The 21867-nt window shown below is 50.0% G+C and overlaps 2 protein-coding genes and 1 long non-coding RNA gene across 3 annotated transcripts in view; 2 read left to right on the top strand and 1 right to left on the bottom strand.

The window, feature by feature from the left end:
- The first annotated feature begins 965 nt into the window (after positions 1-965).
- On the top strand, positions 966-2819 carry LOC113835694 (syncytin-A-like). Its single transcript, XM_027416267.1, has one exon. The coding sequence runs from the start codon at positions 966-968 to the stop codon at positions 2817-2819; it is 1854 nt and encodes a 617-aa protein (XP_027272068.1).
- Positions 2820-5581: 2762 nt separating this feature from the next.
- LOC113835684 lies at positions 5582-8463 on the bottom strand. Its single transcript, XR_003485368.2, has 2 exons — positions 8103-8463; positions 5582-6066 (listed from the first exon to the last, which is right to left on the bottom strand). It is a non-coding gene; the product is annotated as an uncharacterized LOC113835684 (long non-coding RNA).
- A 75-nt stretch (positions 8464-8538) lies between these two features.
- Clip2 (CAP-Gly domain containing linker protein 2) overlaps positions 8539-21867 on the top strand; it is a 57861-nt gene continuing 44532 nt past the window's right edge. Inside the window, exons 1-2 of the mRNA XM_027416132.2 lie at positions 8539-8964; positions 21340-21530. Coding sequence (XP_027271933.1) covers positions 21407-21530 — 124 coding nt within the window. The 5' untranslated portion in view covers positions 8539-8964; positions 21340-21406. The remainder of the gene's footprint in view (positions 8965-21339; positions 21531-21867) is intronic.

Below are 21867 nucleotides of genomic sequence, written 5' to 3'. Positions count from 1 at the left end.
CAGGCACCCCCTCTTACATACACCATTTATACAAAACCCTTTAATTACCTTTCAATGCTATAAAACTCTTAATCTTCCCATTTTCCTCCCTGTAGACTTTAGTCCTACAGGGGACCCCCATCCTTTCATTGATCCCCTGACTCCTTGCTACTTTTTGTTGTTGTTGTTTTTGTTTTTCAAGACAGGGTTTTTCTGTGTAGCTTTGGAGCCTATTCTAGCACTCGCTCTGGAGACCAGGCTGGCCTCGAACTAACAGAGCTCCGCCTGCCTCTGCTTCTCAAGTGCTGGGATTAAAGTTGTGCACCACCAACGCCCGGCTCTTTGCTACTTTCTAACCCTAACCCCAACCCTAATATCCTATTGCTGAGCCCCCCTAACTGGCACTCTTTAAGGCTTTACCATTGATCACCTTAGAGCCCCTGTCCCTAACATCACTTCAAAGCAGGCAGACGCCATCACCCTTACCAAGGCTCGGCACCCTTACCTGACACCGGCACAAAATCAAAAGGTTGGTGTCTACACTGACTCCAAATACACACATCATGCACTCCATTCTCATACGTTCATTTCTTACACCACAAGAGATACCTATAATTAATTGCAAATTAATCTACAAACTCAACCAGGCCACCATCAGTGGTAGCTATCCACAGTAGCCACAAGGTAGCCCAAGGCTACACTCAGAGGTTGCCACAGAAGCCGAGGTGAAGGGAATCTGTCACTGGCTACATCTAAGCTCAAAACTGGGTCCAGGCCCTGATTCTAAGGCTTCTCTCCCTCCTCAGGACCCTCCCCTCTTTGTGTTTCTGCTCACACAGGTCTGACCTCTATAAGTAAAAACGGCACAACCTGGAGATTCCCTGACTTCAGTAACTCCTGCACTAAGTGACAGACAGACTGGACTTAAGAATTCTCAGGACCACGTCTCTGTGCCCTCCATCACTGCCAGCCACCCCTCAAGAGCCATGATTTGCCTTTGGGTTCTCTGTCTCCTTCTCTTATCTTTCTCCTCTGCCTATTCTGAGAGCTGGATGCCCCTCATAAACCTCACTCACCACTTACTCAAGAACACTAACTCCTCCTTCTCTTCCGACTGCTGGGTCTGTTTGTCCATCCAAACCCAGCGCTCCCTAGCCGTCCCAGCCCCACTAACGACTTGGACAGACTCTCCCATGAAACTTCACATGACATACTCATCCCGGACCCTGTCCGGCCCTTATCCTATTTCTGACCTCGAGAGACGCCTCCAGAATTTCCAACCATTGACTGCCCATTACTCTTTTGTTAACCCTGACCGACGGGCCATTGCTCTTCTTCAGCTTACCAGCTTAACAGGCATACTCCCGCTACTTTCCCGAATCACCTCTGTGAGATACACTGATGATCACATCTATGAATCCGCCCAGCGCCCCATATGGGGGCCACTTTCTTCCCAGACCCTCCTCTCCTCCCAGGCTCCTCTCTGTATAGCCCGTTTCTTCAAGAATTCAAAATATGCCACCTTCGTGGGCAACCTCTCTGCTTCTCTTTGTAACTACACCTTTCATCTTTCCCCCTCTGCTGATCACCAATCCATAGATCTGTCCACCAGCTACGCATTTGCCCAACTAATGACCATGCCAGGCTCTAAGTGGAAAAATCCCTTACGCTTTTCAGGACCCCCTTCCCTAACCTCAGGGCAGTCTTACTACCCTTGCCTGGTAGACGACATCCATTGCCACACCTACCCAACCACGCCCTGGAGGCAGTGCCCTTCCTTCCCGTCTAGCACTTGCTATAATCTTACGCTATTTGAACCAGACAACATAACTCACCCCATCACCCTGTCTGTGGACACCACATACTTCAAGATTAAACTCCAGGGACATAAAGATCCCTATCCACTCTTTCAGTACCAGCCCCTCATGGGGGCAGCCCTCTCTGGACAATATTCAATCTGGGAATATGAACCCACTGTTCAGGAAAACAGGGCTATCACTCCAAACATCTTCTCACATCTTCTCTCCTTAACGTATTCCTTTTGTCTCAACTCCTCAGGAGTCTTCTTCCTCTGTGGAAGCTCAACTTACGTCTGTCTCCCGGCCAATTGGTCGGGTGTCTGTACCCTTGTCTTCCAATACCCAGACATTGAACTCCTTCCCAGTAACCAAACCGTAACTGTCCCCCTTTTCGCTACAATTCCCTCCTCGTTCTCCACTTCTCGTCGGAAGAGAGCCCTTCACCTCCTCCCTCTTCTTGTGGGCCTGGGCATTACTTCCGCTCTCGGGTTAAGCATCGCTAGCATCACCACCTCGACCATCTATTTCCAACAGCTTTCAAAGGCACTCTCAGACAGCCTAGATGAAATAGCCACCTCCGTTATCACCCTCCAAGACCAAATAGATTCGCTGGTGGGTGTTGTTCTCCAAAACCGTAGAGCTCTGGACCTCATCACCGCCGAGAAAGGGGGCACCTGCCTCTTCCTCCAGGAAGAGTGCTGCTTCTATGTAAACCAGTCCGGAGTAGTCAGAGATGCAGCAAGGAAACTTCGAGAAAGAGCATCCGAACTCCGCCCAAGCTCCAGCTTTTGGATCCAGGGGCTGGGGCTGGGATACTGGCTGCCCTCCTGGTTGACTTCCTTCATAGGACCCATTCTCTTTATCCTCTTTCTGCTCATTTTCGGACCTTGTCTTCTTAACTGCTTGACTCATTTTGTATCCCAGCGAATGAGCTCTTTCATTCAGAACACTACCAAAGGGCACGTGGACAAGATCCTTCTGCTTCGAGATTCCCAATACAAGAGACTTCCCCAGCAGCCCCCTGAGGAGGATGCAGTTTAGTAGCAAGAAACTACCTGAACCAGAGCCCCCGCCCTCCCTCTATCTACGGATCTGTAGAAATAAAGATCAATGTTGGCCCCACCCACGTCATTTTGAAAATCTTCTCCCTTTTGTTTAAATGGTTGCAGTTTTCCCCAAACCATAGCACTCAGCATTCTAGGCTTATTTTTCTAGACGCCCGACATCCCGGGCAGCCCTTGGAGATGTTTGCGATCACCTGGCAATCTTCAGTCACTGCTCACTACTCTTCCTCTTCTACTCGGATTTTTCTAGTCTTCAATCACTCCTGGCAACAGAAGCGTTTGATTCCCACCTCCACCCCCACCACAACTCTGTATCTACCCCTGGTCTGTAATCCGAAACCTCCTTTCCCAAGCTTTTTCTCAGATTAAACCCATTCTGTTGCAGAAGTTGCTCATTTCCTTGTTTGTCTTCCCTTCCTTGGACCTTTCAGTCACCATCCTGGGGGCTTCTGAACCAGGGTAACTTGTTTGGATGCTGGCTTCCCAGTTCTGGGGACAAGGATCAGTCTTGAATATAATTCCCCTCTTGCTGCTGCCAAATGAACAAAACTGAGAATTTTCTAGAGAGCTAAGTTCACTTGATTTACAAGGAACTCTACTTCCAAAAGTAGGCTGTGGTCCTACCTCATGCCACATCCTTTCTGTTAGTGGGACTGTTAGTTCCCACTGTAGCTGGGCAGCCTGCAGCAGGCCTCAGCGGCTGCTGTGGCCTTTACTCATCACCTGCTACCTGGTGCCTTTCCATCATCAGCTATGCAACAACTTAAAAGTGCCTGTCTGTCACAGTCCCCTCGTTTCTCTTGCCTCTTGTTCCTCTCTCTACCTGTCCTGTCTGTCTGCTCCTCTCATATCCTTGCTCCAAGACAACCTTTTGTTCTTCCACTTCCTCCTCACCCCCCCCACCCAGTAACCCTCTTGTGCTAACTGCTGTGTGTGGGTGTTCTCTTAGGGCCATACCTTGGCAGGACCCTCTGTGAATACCTTTTGCTGTGTGTTTTTTTTTTTTCTTTTGGTTTTTTGAGACAGGCTTTCTCTGTGGCTTTGAAGGCTGTCCTGGAACTAGCTCTTGTAGACCAGGCTGGTCTCGAACTCACAGAGATCCGCCTGCCTCTGCCTCCCAAGTGCTGGGATTAAAGGCATGTGCCACCATTGCCCGGCCCCTTTTTGCTGTGTTTTTAATCCTTTCAGCAGAATCTCCACAGGCTCAGATGTTTGAATACAGAGTCCCCAGTTGGCAGTGCTGTTGGGAGATTTAGGTGGTGTAGCCTTGTTGGAAGAGGTGTGCTTCTTGAGGTGAGCTTTGAAATTTAAAGAGACAGGCCACTTTGAGTTTACTATCTTTGCCTTGAGTTTGTGGGCTATATAAATGAGACCTTATCTCAAAAACTCAATCAATGCAGTTTTATTTATAGAGGGCGGTCTCTTCAGTTTCTGCTATGTCTTCCATTTGCTGCATACCCCCCCCATCCCAAGACAGACCACTCCAGAATAGTTAGACAAATAATCCCTCCCTTCTACCAATTGCCTTGGTCATGAAGTTTTATCCCAGCAATAGAAGGGGGTACCAATAAAGGGGGTACCAGCATGGGTATTTTATACAACATGTATGAAATGTAGCCCAGGCGTGGCTTGTACTCACAAGTGATGCTCCTGCCTCAGCTTCCTAAGTACTGGGACCACAGACAGGAATACATCAGTCACCACGCTCAGCTCTAACATTGTTTTTTAGGCAAAGTCACAAACTGGTAACATTTCATCCTGCTGTGTTTGGGGAGGAAACAAATGGATCTTAATGGTGTGAATTCCCAGAAGGGCTCAAACTTCTCAAAAGAGAAATCCCCTTACAGGGCTGGAGAAATTAGGTCTGTGGTTAAGAGTGCTTGCTTTCCTAAGTTCGGTTCCCAGCAACTGAAACTAGGTAGGTACAGCTGCCTGCAACCTGTGCTCCAGGGGATCTTGTTCCCTTTTCTGACTCAAGGGAAACTGCACCCAGGTGCATACACATACACATAATTAAAAAAAAAATCTTTAGACACTTGACCCCTTAGGCTTGGTACTGTTGCTAGGACAGGGCTGGAGGAAGACCACAGCATCGAGACCTCTGTCCCCAGGCAAAGAGCTCAGGGGACGCTGGGTCTGACAGCATGTCAGTCATTCCAGCACTGGGGAGGCTCAGGCTGCAGGCTGCAGAGTTTGAGGTCAGCCTGGGCTATATAAATGAGACCTTATCTCAAAAAGCACAATTAATCCAGTTTTATTTATAGAGGGAGGTCTCTCAGGAAATCCCGAAGGCTGAAAGGAAAAGCTCCTAGGAGCCCAGCTCCCGTCAGCGGATAGCAGGGCCCTGCGTCCTTCTCACGATGTGAACTTCCAACTTTCTCGGGCAGTTGTACCAACCGTAGGCATAGATGTTTGGCTTCCTCCATGGCAGGAAGAATCCGGAACCAGCCAAGTCTGGAAGCAGCCAGGTGTTGGCCAGCTCCGCAGAAGTCTCCATGACGACGCCACGCCCACCCGATGCTGAGGGCTCAGCTGTGAGGCCAGGCTACCTCAGACCCAATGGGCAGAGGCTACCTACCATCCTCATTCAAGCCAGAGTCTCCACACATTGGTGTTTGGACTTTTAAGTTTCTTTAACACCTATTGCGAGGAGGAGCCGGAAGGGGGGGTGGTGTAGTAGTAACAGAAAACTCCCACACCTCCCTCCCCCAGAGCCCAGTATAGCTGGAACACACAGGGTTAATGATACGCTGCATCCAAAATGTTTTATTCAGGGTTTTAAGTGGGGTTCAAGGACATGAGTGTTTCTCAAGTTAATCCAAATACCTGGAATACAGCTTCTAATTCATGTTGAGACAGGTTTTACTATGAGGTCCTTACTGTCCTGAAACTCACCATGTAGACCAGGCTGGCCTTGAACTCACAGAGATCCTCCTGCCTCTGCCTCTGGAGTTCTGGGATAAAAGAGCTGTACCACTATGCTTAGCCTTAATTAAATGGCAATTCAGAGACTGGAAAATATTCCATTAAAGAACTGGAGGTGGGCTATAAGGATGGCTCAGTGGTTAACAGTACTTGCTGCTCTTGCAGAATACCTGAGCTCTCTTCCCAGCGCCCGAATCAGGAGGATGGGTCCCTACAATCAAGCACCTGCAACTCCAGGTCCACAGCAATTCCAAATCTTCCTTTGGCCTTGGCAGGTGCCCCCACTCAAGTGCACACACCTGCACAAAAGCACATGCATAGGCAGAATTAAAATAGTATCGGCCAGACTTGGTAGTGCATGCCTTTAATTTGAGCATTTGGGAGACAGTCTGATGTTGTGAGTTCAAGGCCAGACTGGTCCACATACTGGGTTCCAGAACAACCAGGGCTACATAGACTATTACAAAATAAATAAATAAATAAAATAAACCTTCAAAAATAAAGTGGGGGTGGGGGAGAGGGGAGAACCCAGTGCCAAAGCACTTGCTTAGTTAGCATGCCAGCAGTCCTGGATTCCATCCCCATCTTCACATACAGGCAAAATATTAAAATTATGGGCTGGAACCAGACATGATAGTGAATGACTGGAATCCCAGCATGGGAGAGTTAGAGGCAATTGGATATGGATATTGGATATCAGTGTGGGCTACAGAGGGAATTTAAAGTCAGCCTGGGTAACTTAGTGAGACTCTGTTTCAAAAATAAATAAAAGGAGGGGCTAGGCTGTAGATTACCGACAGAGCACTGGCGTAGAACCCCCGCCCCCATTGAAACCAGGGGTCCTGCTAAGATAAAGAGTACCTGCCAAAAATCCTCCAGTAATGTAAGGATTTGTCTTTTTCTCACCTAAAACCAGCTTGCCAATAGCCAGGGCCAAAGGTGCACCTCTGAAGTCAGTCACCTTTTGAGGCACTGTCCATGAGATGCCAGGTGGGACTTTGGAGATGACATCCATACCCTGAGGCAGGTGTTCAGCCAGCAGGTTCTCGATGTGGGTCCACTTGGGGGCATAACAGTTGGGGGTTCCTTCTATCTACCTTCTGAGGGCATGAACAGGGTGCTCAGGTGCCTCACATGGGGACTTGTGACCTGAACAAATCCCTGTCCCTTTCCCTCTTGAGAAGGGTCTCGTGTAGTTTGGGCTGTCCTCCAACTTGTTATGTAGCCAAAGCTGGCCTTGAACTCATGACCTTTCTTCCTCCACCCCTACTGGGATTACAGGCATTATGTCACTACACAGTTTTATGCTGTGTTGGGGATTAAATTTAGGGCTCTGTGTGTAAAGTGAACATTCTGTGATCTGAGCTACATCCCCAGCTCCTGTTTCTTTTTCTTTTTTATTATATGTTTAATTGTGTGTATATGTACAGATATGTGCATGCACATGTGAGTTACAGGCATTTGTGAGCTACCTAATGTGAGTGCTGGAAACTGAACTCAAGTCCTCTGCAAGAGCAGTATGTGTTCTTTAACCATGTTACCTGAGAGGTGGTATTAATTTTCTTTGAGACAGCCCTGACTGTCCTGGAACTCTCTATGTAGACCAGGCTGTCCTTGAACTAACACAGATCTGTCTTATTGTTTCAAGTTTGAGATTAAAGACAGGTGTTACCATGTCCAGCAAATTGGGTTTTTGGTTTTTTTTGTTTGTTTGTTTCTGTTGGTAGAGATGGAACCAAGAGCCTCATTAATACTAAGCAAATGCTCTACCAGAGTCACACCCCAGCCCCTCACTGGGGGATTCTAGGCAGGGGCTCTACCACTGAGCCACACCCCAGCCCCTCACTGGGGAATTCTAGGCAGGTGCTCACCACTGAGCCAGGATCCAACTCAGGAGGTAGATTCTTTCCACTCTACCATGATTTGGGTCCTATTTCAACATTGAAGTTGTTCACCTAGCTACATAGAACTTGCTTGTTCTTAAACACCCACCTCTCTACCTTGTATCCCCTAAAGTCATGAGGGGTTAGTCCCTTCTTTCCCCCTGAGTTCTCTCTTGGCTGCCTCAGGGCTGGCCCAGTGCTGGCATCATTACACTACCACTCTTGTTCTGTTGAATTGAAGCACCCTGCCTCCTTTAAAGATGGGGAAACTGAGGTCAAGAGGTTTAAGTACCACCACACCAAGCTGAGTGAGATCTTACAGTTTTTTGTTGTGAGACAGGGTCTCTCATTCAGTAGTTCAGCTAGTAAGCCCCCTGCCGCCCCCGCCCGCACGCCCACCCAATCAGCCTGCTGAGTGCCAGGTAGTACTGGAGTGCCTTCAGGAGACACACCTGAAGTCTTACTTCAGTTGGGTTATCCCCCTCTCCTGGCTTCTTTCAACACAGTCCCAAAGTCAACTCTTCCGTGAAGCCTTCCAGATCCCAGCCCCGCCCTCTTGCAGTCTCAAGCTTGTCTGTCTCCTAATATGGAACATTCACCTAAGCCATGCATGGCTGAAACAGAAAATGGAACACACACATGTGCCTAGAGCTGAAGCGTTGGTGGATGAACTCTATTTCCAAGGTCCAAGTCAGCTAGCCGTAGTGGTCAAGACGGGGAAGACGAGGTGCCAAAGACTTCTCCGCCCGCCCGCTCCCCAGTTTCTGAGAGTCACTACTGCCAGAGAACCGGGAGACCACGACTGCTGGGACCGCCCCCAACGCCACTACCACCCACCCACCCACCCCCCCCTGTCGCTCGAGGCCCCACCTTCCTGCGCCTGCCGCTACGCCGGCCCCTTTTGTTCGCTCTCCAGCCGCTGAGCTCTCCTGGCGCTCGGCTTCTCTCGGCTGGGCTCGGCTCGCCTTGGCAGGGCTCCACCGGGCTCGGCTCCGCTTTGCTCCGCTCCTCTCGCCTCCGCCCCGTTCGACTCGGCTCTTGTCGACTCGGCTCCTCCTGGCTCGGCTCGGCTCCGCTCGGCTCGACTCGGCTCGGCTCCGCCTCGGGGCGCGCAGACAGAAGCCCGGCTTACTGGATCGGCCCCTCCCTCATCCCCTTCTGGCCGTAGATCGTGTGCGAGGCCCGGACTCGGAGCGCGGAGACCGGGTTTGGGTAGCGGCGTGCGGGGAAGGGCGCAGCATCCTCGTTTCCGGGACGCGCGGACCCAGAGGAGGCGAAGGAGTGTCGGGTTCTGGTCGCTGCTGGAGCTCCAAGGTAGGCGCAGCTCTGGGGACGCGCGCGATGGGGGCGCGCGGGCAACAAAGGACGCAGAGTCGCGGGGGGCGGCGGCACCCTAGCCTGGGAAGAAAAAGGGGCTACTATCACCGAGGCATTGCCGCTGCGTGGGCAGGGACAGCGGGCAGGGGCCGCCGTTGGTGGGCGTGGGCCGGATGAACCCCAACTTCCTCAACCCCGAGGGCGCGCTGCTGGGGTTGGGGGCGCCCGTGGATTGCACGCCCGGATGGTGCGCACTTCCACAGACTGGGGTTCGGGTGTACTTGCTGGGGTCCTCTTTCCAAGAGCAGGTTCAGACAGCTGGTCGATCTGCCGAGAGCTCTTGGGGGAGGCTCTCAGGCTCTGGGGGGCACAGCCTGGTGGGCGCGGCCATCAGTCCTCATCTCCAGACCTGGCATCTGGGATGAGACACCGAGGCCCCAGCCCCGCCACCTGGGGTCGCCTGATTCGTGCCCTTAGCAAAACTTGATTGGAGAGTCTGGCTTGAAATAAGAGGGTAGGGTAAGGGGGAGGCCCAGGCAGGGTGGCTTTCCGCAGGGGTGCCTCCCCCCCTCCAAGCTGGCGATGCTGGCTGGTGAGGCAGCAGATTTTTTTCCCTCCCCCCAGGGAGGGGCAGTGGCGACGCAGGATGCAGGGCTGAGCTTCCAGGGCCAGCCCGCGTGGACTCTTCAGGCGGAGCCTGAGTGTTTGTCCCGGGCACACAGGGCTTTGCCACGCGTGCCTCCTCTACAGCCTGGCCCATGCCTGGAAAGGTCGTTGCAAAGGGATACCTTAGGGGTAGAGAAGTCACAACACAGAAATGCACGCAGTCTCTGAGATCCCACTCCTGTCTTCTGGGCTACAAATGGCGGGCGGGGTCGGGGGTTGGTAGAACTAGGGAAGGAATTGTCCTTAATCTTGAAAGGTGCCCAGACAGAGGATGGTGGGGGTGGGGCTGGCCTAGGGCTGTGCACTGAGAAGAGCACCACGTGGGGCTACTTTACCTCTGCTGCAAGCCAGAGGTCTCCTCCCCATCAGTTGTAAAGTAAACAATGAGCCCTTCATTCATAAGGGCTGTCACCTGGATTGGCACCACCAGGGGCTGGCAGGTATGCGGAACCGGAACCGCTCTGCACAGCCCAGCTCAGCCTGATACCCCGAATGTGGAGAAGCTGGGGGCACAGATGTGGCATAGCTGGCGGGTGGGACAGACCCCGAAGGGTGGTTGAGCCCAGTGCCTTACCCAAGGGTGCTTTTAAGATGGCTCCCACAAAAGCTTCCAGACAGAAGACATTCCGGCTTAGATGGGCAGAGAAAGATTTAGGTTACTGGGGCGTGAAGTTCAAAGCAGAGTCTGTTTGCCATTTGTCTTCCTGCATACAGTAGGTGCCCACTTAGTACAGGACACATGGGTCTCAACAGTGCCCAAATTCCCAGCCAGAGACACATCTTGAGGAGCAGGGTGACTGTGCACTTGGGTGACTGAGAGTTCAGATGCTGGAGTTGGACATCATGGTTTCAAATCCTTGCTCTGCTACTTGCATAGCTATATGGCTCTAGACTAGGTCATATACCTCTCTGTCTCCATTCCCCCATCAGTAAAACGGCAGCACTTGGGGCATTTGCCTCTTAGGGCTTCTGAGACAGAGTTGTTTTTTTTGTGTGTGTGATTTTACTTATTTGTATATTTGGCCTGAGGAATTGAACCTAGGATCTCATGCATTCTCTGGCTGAGCCATGCCCCTAACCTCTTACTGGGGGGAAGTCTAGGCAAATGCTTCAAATACCAAGCCCCGCCCTTAGCCCCTCACTGGGGGATCCTAGGCAGGTGCTCTACCACTGAGCCACACCCCCAGCCCCTCACTGGGGGATTCTAGGCAGGTGCTGTACCACTGAGCCACACCCCAGCCCCTCATTGGGGGATTCTAGATAAGAGCTCTACCACTGAGCTGCATTCCCAGTTGAAGAGTTTTTTGCTACAGGAAGTGACCCTCAGCCTGGGGCAGAAGGAGACTTCTCTCCTGCTCTAGCTGCCCTCTGCCTTCATACAGCTTAGCCTTTTAGACCCGCCCCAAGGCCTGCTCTTTTCTACCTCCCTTCATCCAGTTTCCTGCTTTCCTTCATTGATGGCAAAGCATTATAAAATCCTCTGATCCCTAAGTCTTCCTTGTTCTCACCTGGAAGACAGACTGTGATTTCCAGTCCCTCTCTGGTCCTGCAACTACACAACTTTGCACAGAGAGGGGACTCTGCTCTTGGAAGGATTTAGGCCTTCATACAGGTTTTTTTAAGAACACATATTAAGTGCTTACTCTGAGCCAGAAATATTTGGTTCTGCACCCCCACCCCCTTTTGAGTCCGGTTTTCAACTGTGCAGTCCAGGCTGGCTTTGAACTCAGAGATGTCTGCCTGCCTCTGCTTGCTGAATGCTCAGACTAAAAGTGTGCACCATCATGCCCAGTGGTTCTGCCCTTTCTGTGTACATACATTCACTTGTTGGTTCTTATATTGTTTTTAAGATTTATTTTTATCTGTATTTATGGGACTATATGACATGGTGTGCAGGTACAGCATGGAGATCAGGATAGGGTTTGGGATACCCTGGAGCTAGAGTTACAGACCGTTGTAAGCTGCCCGATGTGGGTGCTGACAATGAACCTGGGTCCTCTGAAACAGCAGTAAAAGCTCCCAACCCTTGAGCCATCTCTTCAGCCCCTGCTTTGTTTATTGGAGACAAAGTCTCCCAGGCTTGCCTTAGTTAGATTTATAGAGCCCCAGCCTTGAACTTTTGCTCCTCTGGCCTACATTTCCCAGCAGCTGGAATGACAGGTGTAGCACCCCTCCTGGTTTAAATGGTGTTGGGGATAGACTTATGGTTCATACATGTTAGGCTGGCCACAGCACCAGCTCTGCTTTTGTGTTTTAGATTTTGTTATTCTTTTTTTTTTTTTAAGACTAGGTCTCATGTAGTTCAGGCTGGCCTCTAAGTCACTATGTAGCCCAGGCTGGTCTTCCTGCCTCCATTTCTAGAGTTCTGGATGACAGGTATGCACCACTGTGTGCTTTGTCCATGCACTGATTAAGCACTTACTGTGTGTCTGAGGGGCACACCATCTTCTGCAAAGTCATTTTACCCTGCTCCCAAGTCTATTTCTCTAAAGCATAATTACAATTGTGCTGACACCTCCACTCCTTTTGCTTAGTACAAAGTCTAAATACTATCTGGCTTTAGAGCCCATACAATTGTCTGGGCCTTGCCTTCCATGGAACTGGCTCTCTCTGTATTTCTCAGTGTCTCTGTCTGTCTGTCTGTCTGTCTCTCTCTCTGTCTCTCTGTCTCTCTCATCAGCTGGCCAGACTTTATATACCTCCACTAAGGTCAACTCAATTCTCTTTATAAGCTGAAGTAGTAGGCATGGTTTTTGAACCCAGCTGTCATGGAAGGGACACAGAATTGAAAGAGGGCCCCCTTGGATGTCCATTGTTGGGAGTTTTTGTTGTTGTGAGACAGGATCTCATGTAGCACAGGCTAGTCTCAAACTTGCTGCATACTGGAGGCTAGCCTGATTGTGTTTTCCAAGTCCTGGGGTTACAGGTGTGTAACACCATGGTTGGCATTTGTGTGTGCATGCGTGTGTGTGTGTGTGTGTGTGTGTGTGTGTGTGTGTGTGTATGTGTGTGTACTTGTACGTGTGAGGCAAGAGGTTAAAACTCAGTCTTCCTCGATCACTGACCCTTTTATGTTTTATTTATTTTGTGTTCATGTGGCTGTGGGTGTGTATATGGATGGCTACATATGGAGGTCAGAGGACAACTTGCCCAGATCGGTTCTCTCATTCTGCCAGGGATTAGAGTCAGGTCGTCGGTCGTGGTAACAAACCCTTTACCCACTGAGGCATCTTACTGGCCCTTCACCTTATTTTTTGAAACAGGGAATCTCATTTAACCTGGACCTCACTGACTCAGTGAGGCTGGCTAACTATCTAGTCCCATGATCCTCCTGTCCACCTCCTGATGGCTGCAATCACAGGCAGGAGGTGCTTTTTGACATGGGTACTGGTGATAGGAACTCAGGTTTTCATGTTTGTGTGGCAAGCAATTTCCTGAGGGAACCAGCTCCATAGCCCCACTGTATCTGGCTTCTCTGAGAAAGTTTTATTCCAGGGATCACAGCCTCATTCAGTTAAGTAAAGGGAGACTTCAGTTACATTTATTTATCTTGTATTTATTTGCATGTGCGTGTTTGCTTGTTCGCACTCCCACATACTATGGTGTGCCTGTGGAGGTCACGGAACAACTTTGGAGAGTTGTTTCTCTTTCTACTATGTGGGTGCTGGGGATTGAACTGAGTTCATTAGGCCTGGCAGCCAATACTTTCCCCTCTGAGCATCTCACAGTCCTGCCGGCCACAAAGGACATTTCAGAGTCGGAGAAATGAGACTTACTCAGAAGAATTGCAGGGGGCCTGGGCCACTTAGCCCAGGAGGCTGGCCAGCAGCCCCACTCCTCCTGTTTCTCTCTGGATGTTGGTTTCATTTTCTCTACCTTTAATCTTGCCTCTGCCTCATCTTTTCCTTGACTCATGCCCAGTGTGACCCTTCCAAATGCTGGTTTCAGCTCCTGTTCATAGGCCTCTCCTGGTGGTATCCCCCTTAGTCCTGAGTTGCCAGAGAGACTAAATGAGGGGGCTACCCCCATCTGCTCAGCTGGTGGTAAACTGGGGCTGGGAACAGCTGGTGTAGTCTGTCAGTCAAGTTTTTTGGTGCATGAAGGTGTGTGGTGTGTGTGTGCGCGTGTGCACGCATGCATGAGTATTCGTGTGTCTGTGTCTGTAGAACTGGGGTGGGGCATGGCTGTGCATAGGAGCTGGTGGCAATGATGGGGGAGGCAGAGTGGTGGACAGTTCACCGTTGTGTTACCAGATACTGTGTGGCACTCCAGTCCTCAGCACTGCGACTTAGGAGAAACTGAAAAGCGTGACCTTCTAGGTAAACCTTCTCAGTCTTGGCCCAGGAGGAGGTGAGGATCTCCTCCCAAGATCTGGATACTGGAGGTGGGTCCAGCTGCAGCACCCTGTGTTTTCTGAGGCCCCAGAGCCTCTGTGGATCCCTTCTGCCTGATCTTCACAATGAAACATGAACTGTAAGTGATGCCTTTGGGAGTGCGGAGAAAGGTTAATGAACTGTTGTCTTTCAGAGCAGGAGGCAGAAGAAGCCATAAGTACAGGGCTTGCCCTTGTCTAGAGGCCCTAGAGCCCTGCAAGTTAGGCGTGTGCCTGGCTACACTTCTTGCACCCCACTAGAGGATTCTAGGTAGGCACCCACCACTGTTCCATGCCCCCAGCCTCTCTTGGGGGGATAATAGATGGGTGCTATGCCACTGAAACATACCTCCAGCCCAGATGAGGATCATTTAATTTTTTTTCTTTTATGTGCATGGATGTTTTGCCTGCATGGGTGTCTGTGCACCAGGTTCATGAAGTACCTATGGAGGCCAGAAGAGGGCGTCAGATTCCCTGAAACTGGAGTTAACAGTTGTGAAGCTCCATGTGGGTGCTGAGAATTGAACCCAGGTCTTCTGGAAGAGCAGCTGGTGCTCTTAACCACTGACCAACCTCTCCGGTCCAACATCCTTAAGAAAACAAACAAACAAAACAAAAACCAAACAAGCAAGCAAACAAACAAAAACAAGGTCCCACTTTACCCAGGTTGGTCTCAACCTCTATGTAGTGGAGGATGACCTCGAACTCCTGATCCCCCTACCAATTGCAGGCATTTACCTATGTGCAAGGCCAAGCCTATGTGGTCCTGAGGATGGAACCTAGGACTTTGTGTGCATTAAGCCAGGTCTCTACCAACTGAGCCACACCCCCACCTCTCAGGACTCTTTAATAGAGCCTGTAAACTTGGCAGTTATGAGCTGCATGCCTGGCGCTGTCCTAGGTCCTGAGATATACATAGGGAAATCAGATTTGCAAACCCTATCCCCACCCCTCTGCTCTCCATGAGAAGTGGGAGAGGGCATTTCGGGCACTGTGTACCACTTTGCAGAAAACCTGGGCATGAATAAGATGGTACATGTGTGTGGTGGGTGCTTGGCATGCAGCCTCTGTTGGTGGCTAGGGTGAGGCTGCCTTTTTGAAAGCAACAGTAGATAATACTGGTTTGGTGTCTTGCTGGTGGCAACTAAGCTTATCCTGGGAGTCACTGTATTCTGTTCTGTCTCTCTTCCCTTCTTTTCTCCTTAGTACCACTGGACTTTAGTATCAGATGTGTGGGTAGTACTTTTGACTGCTTTGCTGGCAAGTTTCTCATTCTCCTGGCTGTCCAGTCTTAGTCCTTCCTGCGTGGCCTCCCCTTGTCTGGCTGAACTCTTTCATGCTGTTCCAGGGCCAGACCCCATCATCAGTTGTCTCTTCTTCCTTCCTTTCCTTTGCCTGCTCAGGATGTTGCCAGAATGGGAGAGGATGCTGGGGTGTTGGCAGAAAGGCCTGCTGCCAGGAAGCGGGTTACAGTAGAAGGTATTCATTCCATACAGTACCACCTTAGGCCAGACTCTGATCCTGACGGCCTCATCCTACCCTCAGGAAGTCAGAGCCCTGGGAGAGACACACATTACATAGATGCATAGGATAGGGTTGTTCGTTTGGTACTGTCTGATGGTACCAAAGTACCCTAGCCTAGAACCCAAGGAATTACCTAGGATTTAATCATCCAGTTCTTACCTGTAATCCGAGTTAGACAGATATACAGAGAGTATTTAGGACGAGTAGGGTGTGTGTGTGTGTGTGTGTTGTGTACATGTTTGTGCACATGTGTGAATATGTGTGGAGACCAGAGTAGAGCCATAGTTATCGCTCTCCACCTTTAAAAAATTTTTAAATTTATTTATATTTTATGTATGAGTGCTCTGCATGTATACCTGCAGGCCAGAAGAGTACATAGGATTCTATTATAGATGGTTGTGAGCAACCATGTGATTGCTAGGAATTGAACTCTGGACCTCAGGAAGAGAAGCCATGACTCTTAACCATGGAGCCATCTCTCCTTTGTGTAACAGCCCTAGTTGTCCTGAAACTCACTCTGTAGACCAGGCTGGCCTAGAATTCACAGAGATCTGCCTGTCTCTGCCTCCCAAGTGCTGGGATTAAAGGATTGTGCCACCATGCCTGGATCTCTGCCTATTTTAAAAAATACATTATTATATTTAGGGTCTAAAGAGTTTGGATCATTGGTTAGAGCACTGGCTGTGCTTGCTGGGGACCCAAGATGGTGGTTCATAACCATCCATTATTCCATGATCTAACACCCTCTTCTGACCTTTGTGGGTACCAGACACACATGTGGTGCACATACATACGTACTGGTAAGACTGATGTGAAGTAAAATGAAAAAATCTAACACAGTTTTTAAAAGTTGCTTGTTGTTATTTTATTTCTTTGCTCTTTCTTTCTTTTCTTTTTTTTTTTTTTTTGAGAGTCTATATAGCCTTAGTTGGCCTCTCTCTCATGTGCTCACATGCGGGTGTGTGTGTGTGGTGTGTGTGTGTGTGTGTGTGTGTGTGTGTGTGTGTGTTGGTGCTCTTGGAGGACAAAAGAGACCAACCATCAGATCCCTTAGAGCTGGAGTTACAGGTAGTTGTGAGGTGCCAAGTGTGGGTTCTGGGAGCTGAACTCAAGTCCTCAGGAAGAACAGCAAGTGCTCTTAACTGCTGAGGCATCTCTCCAGCTTAGTTTTAATGACTAAAAAAATAAACCCAAATTATTAATACTATGTATGTGTGATCATGCATGGTGTGTGTGTGTGTGAGCGCACACATGCACAAACATGTGCACACACAGGTATCATGAGGCATCTTTGGAGGTCAGAGAACAGCTCTTTGGAGTTGGTTTTCTTCTTCACCTTTGCATGGGTTCTGGGAATTGAACTCAGGTCACCAGGTTTGCATAGCAAGTGCCTTTATCCTCTCAGTCTCTGCACTGGCCTGCCAGGTGGTTTAAAAAAAGAACTGTTTAGTTGTGTGTTTTATGTTTTAGTATATCCCTGTCACTCCAGCTGGTGAGAAGTCTGAGACAGAAGAACCCAGTTCTAAGCTAACAGGATCCTTTTACATACACAAGTCCACATGGTGCCTCAAGCCTGTAATCCCATCACTCAGGAAGTGGAGACAGGAGGATCAGAAGTTCAAACCATGAGTTTGAAGCCTAATCTGGCTACAAAAGACACTGTCTCAAAAAAACAAAAACAAAAACAAAGTTGGGCCAGGTGTGGTGGTCCATGCCTTTTATCCCAGCACTGGGGAGGTAGAAACAGGCAGACTTTTGTGAGTTTGAAGCCAGCCTGATCTACTTGAGTTCCAAGACAAGCCAGGGATAAAGAGACCCTGTCTCAAAAAAACAAAAACAAACAAACAAACAAAAAACCCAGCATCGGTGGTTGACTCTGGGGGCTGGTTGCTGGTTGCTGTTGGTCGGTCTTCCCTGTTCGGCTTTTCCAGCTTTATCCACTCCCCTCCCTGAAGTCAATTCTCTGTTGTGTCTGGTTGCTTCCCCACTCTGCTTTTAGGTTCTCTCCCAGAACCTCACTCTGGTCTCTGCTGCCATCATCGCTCTTCACATGGTGGTCTGCCTTCTTGGCACTCTTAAGGGGGCCCAAGACCCCAGGCAGGGTCCTCACCCCCATTCTTTGCATACGTCTGCCATGGGCTTGCCAGTATTAACACAGCCGTGCAAGTATTGGGCCTGGCTATTCCTCTCACCCTTCTGCCTGATGGCCCTGGGGACCAGGGGAGAGAGGAGGGAGGAGGGTGGTGACTGGGGCCCAGGCAGATGGACACCATCTCTCTGGTTCTCCTAGGCCTGAGGCCCAGCTGGTTTGAAGCCAGAAAGTTGGCAAGACTCACAGGGAGGGACCATCCCAGCCTTGCCCTTGGTTTGTCTGTATCTGGGAGGTCATGGACTCTGATGACCTCTTGGTGACCACAGCAAGCTGCCATGTTCCCTGACTCTCAGCCAGATGCAATCAGAATGATGTCTTGGGCCCGTAGTCTTAACACTGGGGGAAAAGAGGCAGGAAGATGGAGAGTTTGGGACCAGCGTGGGCTATATATCAAATACCAAAAAGAAGGGGCTTCAAGCTGGTTCCACAGGTAAAAGGAGGCTTGCTGCTAAGCTCAGTAACCTGGGTTTAATTCCCAGAGCTTTCTTGTGGAAGGAGAGAAATGAAACTCCCCCCATTTGTCACCCTTCACACATGGAACATGCATGAATACCCCTCCCCCATAAATATTTAAAAACTGAAAGAGAGGAGGGTGAGCATGGCTAGCCTGGGTAGTAGTGCCCTTATCGAGGAACCAGAGTGAGCCAGGGCCAGGGGCTTGGCTGCAGTTCTGGGCCAGGGTGCCCTCCTCCTTGCCCCCAGGCCACATTTTTTTGCAGAGAAGTTGGGCTTTCCATTGTTCCACTTGGCACTGTTCCCTCTCTAGGGCACCACCAATTCACTGGGTCAGCACCCTGGGCCTCGTTTCCCCTGCTGAAGCTGTGGCCGGTCACCCCCAGGCAGCTGAAATGGAAACCCTGAAACAGAGCTCCGGTTTCTTGCCAGGAAATGGCAGTTGAGGGCAGCACAGAGGGGCCTGTTGCTCCCAGACAGTGCTTCTCTACACAGAGCCATGGGACAGTTGTGACTGGGACTTCGTAGCTGTGTCAAGTATCTGGGATACTCCTGGGTTACATCTTCCTAACGCAGGCATCTGCCAAACTTAGACCCCAGTTTGTTGTTGTTGTTTTTTCTTTTCTTTTTTGGAGACAAGGTTTTTCTGTGTAGCCCTGACTGCCCTGGAACTCACTCTATAGACCAGGCTGGCCTCAAACTCATAAAGATCTGCCTGCCCCTGCCTTCCGAATGTTGGGATTAAAAGTGTATACTACCAAACTGGTTTATAATTTTAAAATTGTTTTTGTAGCTCAGTCTGGCCTCAAACTCACTATGTGGCTGAGATTAACCCTGAACTTCTGATCCTTCTGCTCAGAATCCCAGTATTTGGGATTACAGGTGTGCATAACTGCCTAGTTTATGCAGTGCAGGGGATCAAACTCAGGGCTTCATGCGTGCTAGGGCAAGCACTTTACCAATCCAGCTTTATTTTATTTTATTTTAATGTTAGTACATTTTAGTGTATGTGTTTGCCAGTTCTGCCCTTCTGTCGTGTGGGCTCTGGGATCCAATTCAGGTCATCAGGTTTGGTGGCAATTGTCTATACCTGCTAGGCCATTTTGGCTACCTGGAACTCCAAATCTTCCTTCCTCCTCCGCCTCTTTTGTGCTGGACTCACTGTGTGCTGACCATGCCTGCTACCTATATCCCATTGTACAGGTGATAACCCTGGGACTGTCACCTGGCTTCATGTCCCAAGGCCTTTGGAGTGAGACTGGGTTTAGACCTCAGGCTGCACAAGATCTTTCTTCATGGCCTCCACCACTGGCTGTACTGTGGCCAGAGGCCAGTGTATCACCATGTCACAGCTTTCCCAAGTTCCCCTCCACCCCCAACCCCACAACCAGTTTTCTGTCCCAGAGCAGGGCTGAGTCACAGAGGGCCAGCTCAGCCCTTTGCCTCCTCCCCTCTTCCTGCTACCATTCTCCCCTCCCCCTTCCGGTCCCCTCCAGTCCCCTGGCTGGGATAGCTGGAACTGGCTGAATGCCGGCTTGGTTCCTTTCTGCTAGCTCCCTGCTCTCCTTTGTTAGTTGAAGCAAGCAGGCGCTGTCCCTTGAGGTCAGGGTCTTGGAAATATTGTTTTAGGGCAGGGCCACCGGGCCGGGAGGTAGGGAAGGGCTAGCCCTGGGGCCACTTCAGCATCGCCACTCCACTGTAACTTTGATGGAAACCATGAAATTGAGTTTATCTTTCTAGGTCCTGCCTCTATAAATGTATTCTTTCTTTAAAAAAAAAAATATGGAGCACTTTATTTGTGTGTGTGGCCACATGTATGTTGCATGTACTTGTGGAGGACAGTTTGCAAGAGTTGGTCTCTCTTACAATGTGGGGCCTGGGGATTGAACTCGGGATCTCAGGCTTGGCAGGAGGCACCCTTACCTTCTGAACCCTCTCACTGATCTATTCTTTCCTTTTCTTCTCTTTTTTTCCCTTCTTCCTTTTTCCTCTTTACTAATCCCCTCCGTTTCTCCCTCCCTCTTCCCTCCCTCTCTTCCATTCCGTGTGTGTGTGTGTGTGTGTGTGTGTGTGTGTGTGTGTGTTTCCAGTGCATATATAAGCACCTGTGTGTAGAGGTCAGGGGTCAACTCTGGGTGTTGTTTCTCTGATACTACCTTCTTTGTTTCTTGAGACAGGCCTGGGGTCACCAAGAAGGCTAAGTTGGCTGACCAGGGAATCTGCCATCTCCGCCTTCCCAGCACCGGGGTTAAATGCATGTATCACTGTCTTAGTCACTGTCATATTGCTGTGAAGAGACCAGACCTGGATGCCTCCTATAAAAGAAAACATTTAACTGGGGGCTTGCTTGCAGTTTCAGAGGTTTGATCCATTATCATCATGGCAGGAAGCATGGCGGTGTGCAGGCCTGATACTGGAGAAGTAGCTGAGAGCAACACCCTGATCCACAGAGACAGACAGACAGACAGGGCTTGGTATGGGCTTTTGAAACCTCAGAGCCCACCCCACAGTGACACACTTCCTTTACCAAGGCCACACCTCCTAATCCTTCTCAAATAGTGCCACTCCCTGGTGACTAAGCATTTAAATACATGAGCCTATGGGGGCCACTCTTATTCAAACCACCACAGTCATCATGCCTGACTCTTTACCATGATTTCTGGGGATTGAACTCAGGTCCTCATGCTTCTATAGCAAGCACTGTAACAACTGAGCCATTTCTCCAGCCCCCTTTTCTTTTGTTAAGATAGGCTCTCACTGCATAACCTAGGCTGGCCTAAAGCTCCATCTTTCTGCCTCCACCTCTAAGTGCTGTGATAATGGGTTTTTCCAAGCTTTTCTTGGCTGTGAGTATTCTACTTGTAAGATACCTGCTACTTACTCAGCAACTTGGGAATAGCCAGCCATATCTGTGCAAGGTGTGGTGTACAGTAGATTCTGCACTACACATAGTAGGTGCTTCATGGCACACGGGTTCCTCACAGCGCACAGTAGGCTTGTTGGGATCATCAAGAATGGTAGGGAAACTAAGGGAGTCTCTTTTGAGAAGATGGTTGCAGGGACCTGGGGCCTAGAAGGCCTTCATTCTTGCTGCATGGCTGTTGGGGTGCCCTCATGTGGGGGTCTCAGGACCACTGGGACCAGCCAAGGCCCCATGTCCTAGTGAGGACATTATGCTTCCATCCCTCTTGTGTTCTCTCCACAGGTGACCAAGGATGGCAGAGAGGATGTGACCATCATCTGCCTTTATCTGCCCTCCTGGTGGCACCACCATGCAGAAGCCCAGTGGCTTGAAGCCCCCTGGCCGAGGGGGAAAGCACACCAATCCCGTGGGCAGGCCATCCATTGGGTCAACTTCATCTTCTGTGGTGGCATCAGCCAGTGGCTCCAAGGAAGGTATGTGGGGTCAAGGGTGAGAAGGGGCTGCAGCATGGGGACTTTTCCTGGGGAGACAAGAGCCAATGTGTATCCCACTCAGTTAGGACACCAGCAACAGGCCAAAATAAGAATTCCACCAAAGTCCATCATGATGAACCAGTGAATTTATTAGGGGTTCCTTAAAGCAGTGTGGGTAACTCAGAGGTAGCAGTGCCGTTTACAGGGCTCAGAAACTCATTGCATAGCCTAGGCTGGCCTCAGACATTCAGTGATTCTCTTGCCTCTGCCTCTTAGGTGCTAAGAGTACCAATTTGCACCACCATGCCCAGGTTATGTGGTGCTGGGGGTGGAACCC

Source organism: Cricetulus griseus, chromosome 4 (assembly GCF_003668045.3).
Source record: "Cricetulus griseus strain 17A/GY chromosome 4, alternate assembly CriGri-PICRH-1.0, whole genome shotgun sequence".
Classification (NCBI taxonomy): Eukaryota; Metazoa; Chordata; class Mammalia; order Rodentia; family Cricetidae; genus Cricetulus; species Cricetulus griseus.
The sequence above is the reverse complement of the archived record's forward strand: the minus strand, read 5'-3'. Positions and strand labels throughout refer to the sequence as shown.